This window comes from Adiantum capillus-veneris, chromosome 9, assembly GCF_014529385.1.
Source record: "Adiantum capillus-veneris isolate H3 chromosome 9, ASM1452938v2, whole genome shotgun sequence".
In the NCBI taxonomy this organism is placed as follows: Eukaryota; Viridiplantae; Streptophyta; class Polypodiopsida; order Polypodiales; family Pteridaceae; genus Adiantum; species Adiantum capillus-veneris.
The window spans coordinates 142,041,293-142,051,536 of NC_140939.1; the positions used below are offsets into that span (position 1 = coordinate 142,041,293).

Genomic DNA, 10,244 nt, shown 5'->3' on the forward strand with positions numbered 1-10,244 from the left:
ATTCTTGAGCTATCTAAAAAATCCCATATCCATAAGGTCTTGCAACATTTCAATATGCAAGGGGGAAGACAATGAGTACCTCACTATTGCCATATTTGAAACTTAGCAAAGAAGATTCTCCCAAATTAGATGTTGAGAGAGAAGAAATTGCAAGTGTGACATATTCTTTCGCTATAGTGAGTCCTACGTGTGCTATGGTAGCTACGAGGCCAGACATTGCTTTTGCAATGGGAGCAGTTAGTGAATATATGGCTAATCCTGGAAAGAAGCATTGAATAGCGATGATACATATCCTTAGATACTTGAAGAAGGGTACAAAAAGAAGGTGTTTATGCTTTGGTAATATCCATGCATCTATTGTTGGTTACATAAATGTAGATTATGCGGGCCATTTTTTGAGGAACCTATGTTTTCTTGAGCCAGTGTGTGTGTGTGTGTGTGTGTGTGTGTGTGCGCGCGCACGCTTGCGCTTGAGAGAGAGAGAGAGAGAGAGAGAGAGAGAGAGAGAGAGAGAGAGAGAGAGTATTGAACAATATCCATTATTCTTTAGATTAAAGATAACATGAGATGAAGATAAAAAATACAAAAAATCATGTTGACCCACTCAAACTATAGAACATGTTGATTAGGTACAATGGATTGGGGATACATTGATACCCAAGAAGTAGTGTTGTCTTTTATTTGGGAGGAGGAAGTGCATTGCCAAACCTCTTAGCAAGCTCTTGAGTCTTTGCCATGAGTGCTTCACCTGCCTTTTTTGGAGAACCTGCATCATAAGGAGGTTGAGGATCATACTCCACAAGTAGTTGAACCATCTTTGCCATCTCCTCTCCTTTAAGAAGAGCGATAAGATGTAGGGCCATGTCAATGCCAGAGGACACACCGGCAGAGGTGATAATCTTTCCCTATAACACAAAAAAGGGAATGTGACTAATTAAAATGAGAAAGAAAAATGCCACACCCATTGTTGGAGAATATTTCGATGCTCAATCAAGTCAAAAGGTTTTAAATTTTTCACACTCCTTCAAATCTTGGAAACATATTAGCCTAAGTATGCTCAAAAGTAGTGTGTGTGTGTGTGTGTGCGCATGCGTGTATAGTGTGTTTTGCATGAGTTGATGGAATTGTAAGAATGTAGTTTCCTCAAAGAGAGTGTGATGATAGCATGAAGAGAAGTAGTTCCATATGATGGGGAGAGAGCGAAAGAGACAAGTGGGTGATGCCGCCTTCTATCAAACATTGTACGTAACTGCCTACCACTTTTCGGAGGGCACTAAAAAATATGTAAGATATCAAGTGAGTTCAACATAAAGGTTAATTGTTTCTTATAAAGTTACATAAAACATTCATCAATAAGGGGGTTTGTTTGAAATAATAAAAATTTTGATGCATAAAGTATACTTTTATTACATAATATGGGTATTTAATAGTAAAAATATATAAAAAGTGGAGGTTTTTTTTAATGATCCTTGGCACATGATTTAGAGGGTGTATATATAGTTTTGGAAAAGAGAAAATCACAATGTGATTAAACTAGGGTAGAGGACTCTAAATTGGGGAAACAAATACATCCCCAATTTAGAGACTCAAAATTATGAAATATGCTTGGAATCTTGCTTCCGTTTCCTCTTATTATTTGTTAAAAATTGGATCATTACTGGGTTTGGGTGTCTCTAAACCTTCAAGAAGCCTCAAAAAATGAATTTTCTATACAAGAGCACTAAGACGAAATTAGTCTTGGTATCATTTGATGCATCGTTTCATAAGGAACTTTCACAAGGAGCTTGATGTAATGTCCAAATCCAAAGATGATTAGAAATGCAAACCACCACAAACACCCCCCCCCCCCCCCCCCCCCTTTCCCGTTTTAAACCACCACTTTTCATGTTGGTGTCTCTAATGTGGCTCCTTTATCCTATAGCCCACAAATAACGTTTTGAAACATAGTAAACCATGAAATATAAGTTGATTATCGATATTTATAGTTACTTGGAAGGACCCACATAAAATTCCTAAGTGCCCCTAGATTCAAGCTTCAAAAGAGATTGTGTTTTGAATCTCTTGGTGTTTGATAAAACAATACTCTCTGTTTTGAAATCATGAATAAAAGCAAGTGATATTGGATTATTAGGATGCCCAGGCAATACTATGGGGCCCAAAGACTAAAGGTCAAAAGTACTAGGCTGGTATCCAAGCTTAAGGTTTCTCACATTCTAGATGACCTTGCTGAATTTGCATCCAATTGGAATATAAGTTCTAGATGGAGTCTCCACTCTCCAAAGATTGAGCTATTGTGTCTTTGTAAGCTTTTAATACCAAATTGGAAGAGAAATCTATGCACTAGCTTGCTTTCAAATCAACGTAGCATTGTGAGACACAATACAATCCAAAAATGTCCTCCAATGTCAAACATTTAACATGGACTCTTTTGATATGTCACAAATAAAGGGCTTCTAATGCGGAGCTATATTGCTAGTATACTTGCCCTAAATACGTTACCTCGTAGGGTAAAGTCACTAAAAACATAAATCCATTGTTTTTTTAAAAATCTACACTATGTATTGTTTTTAAGTGAATTTTTCCTATGCATGTAAGATTATTTAATCATAAGAACCATTAAGTCTCCCTAATCTCGAGAAAATAAAAAAACTTTTAAAACGTATTAAGTACATAAGTGAACGGCAAGTTTAAGAAATGAAAAAAAAGATGAGGGTGAAAAGTAGAAAGACATACGGAGGTGGAAAGTCAAAAGACCTTTTGTGTCCATATAAAGAGGTGGTTGACATTTGTATTTCTCTTCTCTTTTATTTTTTTTTTAATGTTTTTTTCTCTTTCAAGTGTCCTTGCTCTCTCTCTCTCTCTCTCTCTCTCTCTCTCTCTCTCTCTATGTATGTATATATATATATATATATGTATATATATGTTGTATCTGTCTTTCTCACATCCAACTGATATTGTTACAAATCTACGTACTTTATCATTGATTGTTGCTGCATGTTATAAACTAACGCATCGTTTTTGTTGTTATTGAGAAAATCTTTGAAGTATGATTTCCTTTTAATTTTTTTAAAACCATTAGGAATACCTTTTAATTTCCTTGTGAGCCATGAATCACACAATGAAGATTGAAATGCACAAGTTATCCAAAATCATGTAAAAGTGAGCCTATGCAAATGTGAATTGGACATGTAATGGATAGTTTTCGAGCATTCGTCTTATTTAAAACCAAAAAAGACAAAACAAATAAAATAAAGGAGACCTTGAATGGACATTAAAAGTACCTGCTGCACCACTCGCTTGTCGGTGGGAACGGCTCCAAGCTTGGCCAAGTCCTCGTAGCAAGACCAGTGTGAAGTTGCCTCCAAGCCCTGCAAGAGGCCAGCAGCGGCCAGAGCCAACGAGCCCGAGCAGACGGAGGTTGTGTAAGAGCTGGTCTCATGGGCCTGCATGCATGAGAGAGAAAGGGGTGTGTGTGTGTGTGTGTGTGTGAGAGAGAGAGAGAGAGAGAGAGACCGACCTTCTTGAGCCAGTCCATGAAGACGGGATCCTGAAGAGCGCCATGAGTACCGGGGCCGCCCGGCACCACGATGATGTCCGGGCGCGGGAGGTCCTGAAATGAAGCTGTTGACAGCAGATGCAGCATGCCCAGGTCCGCAGTCACGGCCTCGCCCGCCTGGGCGCTTACGAAGAGCACCGTCACGCCCGGCACGGCATGGAGCAGCTCATACGGCCCCACTCCGTCCAGCGCTGTGAAGCGGTGATACAGAGGGATCGCCACCACCAGCTCCCCCTCGTTCTTCACCTCAGCCATCTCCTCTGATCTGTCTGATCTCCTCCTCCTCCTCCTCCTGAGTCCTCGTCAAATATGTCTCTCTCTCTCTCTCTCTCTCTCTCTCTCTCTCTCTCTGTGTCTAACTATCACGTTTTGGGTCTCTTAAATTGTTTCTTCTTTTGTCTGGGTCAATGCCTGTGATCTGTCCCGTCTTTCTCCTTCTCTCCGCCCGCCTCAGTCCGCCTCCTCCCTTCATAAAGTCAAATGAACCCATCACAAGAGAAACGTCAACGGTCAAAGTTCAGACTAATGGGTGATGCCAGCCTTAAGCGTCAAGGGCGATGTATCTCTGAATACTTTACTCTAGAACTAGTCTTGGTTGGTGGGCCTTTGCGGTACAATATAATTTAATAGATTTTGGAGCCTAGCTGGTCACTTGGTCATTTGGTTGTGATTGTTGTCGTCTTGGGTTTTGTTATGGTGACACGAGAAAATGTGTAGAACCAATTGATAGGCACCAATAATAGCATGTTGAATTGCCAAACTGTGAGAAAAGAAATGCATGTCTATTTGACATATATATACGATGATTGAAATTGAGAGCATGCACTGGTGAGGAAAACATTTGGCTAACTAAACTTAAGGAAGCTTTGACAAACTCAAAAATACATAAAGCATAAACAGACTATCAAAATTGAATTACACTACCGACCTGATAATCGTGTACGAATGTCATCCAATTGTGCAAGTCGGAGGACAATGTTTGAGTCAAGCTACAAAAAAGCAATGTGAATAGTTAAACATATCGTCTTGCAATCAAACATCATAGACTGAAATTACAAAGTATACAATGCACGTCATGCAAAGGTTCCATACAAAAGTATGGTGGAGAGTTGGCACTGTGGTCTCTCCAAAAATTATAAGAAACGGAAGCCGTGCCCTTCCCCGTAGCGTTTATGTGTTGCGCCAAGCAAACGCATAGTCATGGGGTACTGAATACAGATAACAAACCTTGTAGTGTTGTCGAGCTAAAGTCATGTTTGTGCAATTGAAACGTCCAGTGCTGTGAATATGTGTCCTCCCTGCTAGGCACAAAACATGCATTAAGACAAATACAAGAGATGTGGCATATTGATTAATCTTAAAGAGAAGCAGATTTAATTTTATATTCTATATCGAGGATTTGCTACATAAAGAGTTATGGATGCTTTTCAATATGTTTTTCCTCGTTAAAATTACTTACTCTCTCTCTCTCTCTCCCTCTCTCTGCTCAATTGTCAACTCTTTCTCCTGCCTTATGTTAATGAAGCCAGTTTCCTAGCCCTCTCCTTATAGACCAAGCATGGCTTCTCCTCAATTATGCAACTCGTCGGCCATGCAGTAGCATGCTATCATACATAGGGTCTATCCTCAAGAAGTCTAGGGGTCCTTTGCTAAGGATGAGAGGCCAAGGTATCCATTCCAGCTGGTTGCAGAGGATCGATAGCACATACAGGATTCAAATATCTGCGCGATGGTTAACATCCCTTGATATCTTCACAGGCTTGGTGGCATGAGGTTCTTATGCAATCCCAAAGAGTATCTCCAGGAGCTAGGGTTGCCGCCAAGCCAAAATAGCAAGGACTAGGTCTTGCGTGTTGCTGTCGTCGATGTTGCAAAAGAGAATATTGCTTGGTTTGTTGTCACAATGGATGATATCATGGACATGGCAACGTGAAAGGGTTCGAGCAAGGCTGGCGACGATGGGAGCAGCCTCACGATCGTCAAGCTTGAAGAGGGGAGGGCGACAGTCTAGCTTGGTGAGGAGATCACCAGCATCGCAGAAGGCAGTGAGGAGATGGTAGCACGTGTCATCTCCCTTGAAGGTGAACACGAGGGGGAGGATTCCGGGTATGTCCCTCAAGTACTCGAGCACTTGGGCCTTCCATCAGAGTTCGGTGTTTGTAAAGTGCTCCTCAACAATGAGCTTTGTTTTTCTTGCATAGGCCGAGAAATCATGATTTGATCCATCGTGTCCTAGTGATCTCTCTCTCTCTCTCTCTCTCTCTCTCTCTCTCTCTCTCTCTCTCTCTCTCTACAAAAGTATAACTAAATTGAACCAACATGTCAAGCATAGAAAAGAACGCTACATGATAGTTTGGCTCAGAGCGTCCAAGAAGATTACCATTGATTACGAACTTACGCAAAAGCCCTTTGCTCCATATTGAAAGGCTGGGCATATAAGCCTAACAACTATAAGTGCTAACGGAAGGGGAAATGAAAAAAATGTTCAGCTTTATGAGTACAAGGGCAAGAGAAAGAGTTAAATTTCGTCATCTCCCTTTGCTCATAGACCTCTGCGAGCTTAATTTTAAGCCACATCCATAGCAAAATCCTGGAAGCAAGTCCAGATGCCATGCCCATTTTCTCTTGAGAGAAAAAGCAGCGGCTTCACTTCCAAAAAGCATCAACCTCAAAGCCCAGCCTCACACTCACACTTCTTGAGGCGAGTGCCCTGAATGGGCGCTGCTCTCGTGCATGCAGTTGCAAGGAAAAAATATGTTTGCTAGCTCTACAGATGCTCCTATGATTATCATACATTCCCCTCTGGTCGAAGTTCTTGTCACACGCATGCGTTGTCCCCGTCAATTTGCAGACGTATAAACTGCCCTAGACATGCTGAATATAGCAGTTGAATCTTCCATCGCTACTACAGCTACTAAGGTCTGATTAAATGTCATAGCTCTCTTCCTTCAAAAAGCGTGGTAGCTAGTTGTGCTCATCCTCCACGTTGTGCAAGCACGAAGCAGAAGAAGCCCTTTGTGGGTGCAGCCGCAATGTCATGCAGAGACTAGAAGAACACCAGGAGGAAGACATAGAAGAAAGGATCTCTCTCTCTCTCTCTCTCTCTCTCTCTCTCTCTCTCTCTCTCTCTCTCTCTCTCTCTCTCGTGTTGATACATTCAAGCAATCAAAGCACAAGGAAATAATAGAGTGTCCAGAGACAAACTTGGAGAATTTTGAATGCGATTTTACTTCTGCTTCTACCTCTTGCTTGCGATTGGTTACTTGTTTATACGGCAGAGAAATCTATATATAGAGCAGGAAACAGTGAACATCCCCGGGGGATTCACTCTATATATAAAACAAGACGCCACCTGCGAGCGGACAACTTTGATAAAACCCCTATATACGACTCACATTAGGGAATATGACCCCCCTTTCTACGCTTATACGACAATCAATGTAGAAAATTATCATACCGCTATCTTACATATAAAATTTAGGTCTCACATGATGTAACTGAGTAAAACTAGTCAAAGAGCATGTAGCATAGTGACTAGCAACGTACTAAGGAACCACTTATGTTGATAACTAGATGTACCCTCAATGTGTCTTAGTTTGACTTTCAAATTATGTGCCCACTCAGCTTGCACTCCAGCTACTCGTCCAATTGAGCCCCATCTAAATTACTCAGAAAACATGGCCATAAAGTTGTGCTAGGTTATTTGTGTAATTTTTCATCTACACAAACTCTTTATAGATTTTATCTCTCAACAAATGAATTATAATCACAAAACAAGCAATTGATACAAAGCAATGTTAGTTCTTGCATGGATCTTGGTAGCTATTGACTCAAAAGTTCAAGGGCAGAATCTTTTGGGAAGCCATGATTTTGAAACACAAAAATTTCCTCTCATTTTTCCCTTTCCTCACTTCTCCTCCTCCCCAACGAATAAATATGATAACCCCTCCCTTATTTTTAAGCCCGGGAGATAAATTATTGGGGGCCTGCCCCTAACTTATATGCTTATGTAACTTGTAAAAAAAACCCCTCCCTTGCACTTACGTGGTGCGGTAAGTTTTCCATAGTGAATCCCTCGGGTGAACATCGTAAAAAGCTTGTCATGGCAAAGCTGCTTTTCTTTGGTTGGACGCGATGTGTTGTTTTTTGCTTGATGAGTTCTGCATGCGCCACGTGGTGGCTTGTGGGTTCAAAGAGGAGAAAAAGGACCTTTGGCTCACCAAGTAAAAATGGGTAAAGTAGAAAATGCGGTCCTTTGAAGGATCTCAACAAATAATAAGAAGATATGAGATTTGATAGTGTCCAAAGGGCTAGCTTGGTTGGTTGAGCATTCCACCATCGTGATTAAGGTCACGGGTTCGAATACGGTCAAGTGACTGTGCCCATGGAAGTTGTCGGGGTATATGTGTTCGCTACGTGAGCCGAGCAGGCGCCGGGCCTCTGGCTGTGGGAGGTGTGAGATAGAACAAGAAAAACAGATGCATATGTATGGCTTTGGAAATCATCGTAGTATTCAATTCATCAATTCGAACTCTGAGTATAATGTAATCGGTAGCCAAGGTGGGCTGTTAGCAGCACCAACACTTGGATGAACTCATAAGTAGGAGTTTAAGCTCCCTTTACAAATTAACCGGGCCGTTAACGACACCGGACCTAATAAAATGTTTAATCAACTTCGGCATGATGATGATGCCGAAAATTTTCTTATATAGCTTTATTTGCTTCGATTCTCGCCTTCTCAAGCCTGCTTGCTTACTTCAACAGGTTTCTCGTCTTGGTCGCTTCGGAAAAAGCTTCAAGCTCCTTATTCCTCTTGCTTTCCTTACCCTCGTTATCTCTCTTGCTTAACTTGATTGGAGATCGAGAGAGAGTAATAACTTCGCTTCTCGAGTATATAATGGAGAGGGAGAGACTTCGTTCTTACTTAAGCTGAGAGAGAGAGCTCGCCCAATCCTTCGCTTGGTTTCGATTGTTGAGAGAGAGAGAGCTCGCCCAATCCTTGGCTTGGTTTCGATTGTTGAGAGAGAGAGCTCGCCCAATCCTTGGCTTGGTTTCGATTGTTGAGAGAGAGAGCTCGCCCTTGGCTTGCCTAGCTTCCCTCTTGATTAGTTTCGATGGATCAAGAGAGAAAAAACCTTGCTTAGCTTACCCTCTTGCTTAGCTTCGATGGCGATCAAGGGAGCTTGCTTCTTCTCTCTCCTTCAGCTCTTCCCTCCCTGCCCTCATTGATAGCCATCCTAATAATAACTCCCCTCCTATATTTTTGCCCCCACCACGCAGTCACGGCGTCGAGACTGACGTGGCATGGGAAACGGGGTGATCGATGACGTGGCAAGGCAACGCAGATGACTTGCACGGACTTCGCCTGGAGCAGCATCCAACAGAGCGCGGGGCCTGCTCTACCCTTCATCCCTTGCACACCGTCATCAGTGGCCTGCCACGGCTCTACGAGCCTCCTCTTCCTCCCCGCGCCACGCTGTCCCTGTTGTACGCCATGCTGCTGCCCGCTTTTTTTTTCTTTCTTTCCTCCTTTCACACTCAATAAAACCCTCTAATTGGGTGGGCCTTGCTTTAAGTGGGCGGACATAGTTTAAGAGGGTGGCCTTGCCTTAAGTTTATGGGCTTTGGGCACCACACTTCGCATGCATTGTCAAACAAAGCACCTTGCCAAGCACGACAAATTCCTTGAGTAGTCCCGCAATCAATGCATTCCAAGAGATCACATTCCGAACACGAAGCTCTTCAAGCACTTTTTGTGCTTTCGTAACGGCACTATATTAGGCATACACGCCAGCCATCCTCATCAATGCTCTCATTAGCCCTTAACTGACAATAACATCGTGAATTTTACTGCCCATATCAGCATCCCGAATAATGCCAAAAGTACCCAGCTAGCAGTGCCAGCAATTGTCATCGGTCTCAAGCCGTATTATCTGAGCAAGCCGAACTCTGTTTTATGAGCCATAAATCCCTATAGACCTCTCAAACTGCATAAAATGCATACAAACCCTGTTGAGGCTATAAAAATCCCAGATGGAACTCCGATCGAGCAGACCGAACTAGTACGGAGCCGGCCCCCGGTGAATCTTTAACGGCTGATATCTTGGTGACCGGGACTTCGATCACTGATCTGAAAAGACCGACGTGCTCCACAAATTGAGCACTTCAGGCCCGTGCATTCATTCCATCTCTGTCACCTCAGCTGCAGTTGCCCAATCCGGTACGGATCTTCAATCGACTTGAACTTTAAACTGCCATAACTTCTTCACCGTAGCTCCAATCAATGAGCCGCAAAGACAGGCCGGTAGATTATTTCAAACACTACAGTTCTAGATCATAATCTTCCATCTGTGCTCACTTCAAGCATACTCATTTTTGACATCATTAAGGAATATGTTGGCCTTTTTAAGCCTGATGTGGCATACATTAATCATTAAACTTGGCTTGTTATCAAGCCGTGATCACTGACCATTAATCAAGTAGGCTTTCAATAAGCTTGATCTGCATCTTCTTGGCATATTTCTTAGCATGGGAGTGGAGCTGCACGACATCCACCCCCTCTGAACCTGCACAGCCTCCGGTCTGTGCCAATAGTACTTCAATTTGCATCTGCTACGGATACCTTAAGCTCTTTCCCATCATCAGACTCACATAACTGATAAACATATGAAAAAAAAGAAATAAGGCT

At 42.3% G+C, this 10,244-nt stretch overlaps 1 protein-coding gene across 1 annotated transcript; it reads right to left on the minus strand.

The window, feature by feature from the left end:
• Window positions 1–527: 527 nt before the first annotated feature.
• LOC147451287 (uncharacterized) lies at window positions 528–3,925 on the minus strand. Its single transcript, XM_086520896.1, has 3 exons — window positions 3,518–3,925; window positions 3,282–3,443; window positions 528–905 (listed from the first exon to the last, which is right to left on the minus strand). The coding sequence occupies exons 1-3, from the start codon at window positions 3,809–3,811 to the stop codon at window positions 678–680; spliced, it is 684 nt and encodes a 227-aa protein (XP_086377022.1). The 5' UTR covers window positions 3,812–3,925; the 3' UTR covers window positions 528–677.
• Between the last annotated feature and the right edge of the window lie 6,319 nt (window positions 3,926–10,244).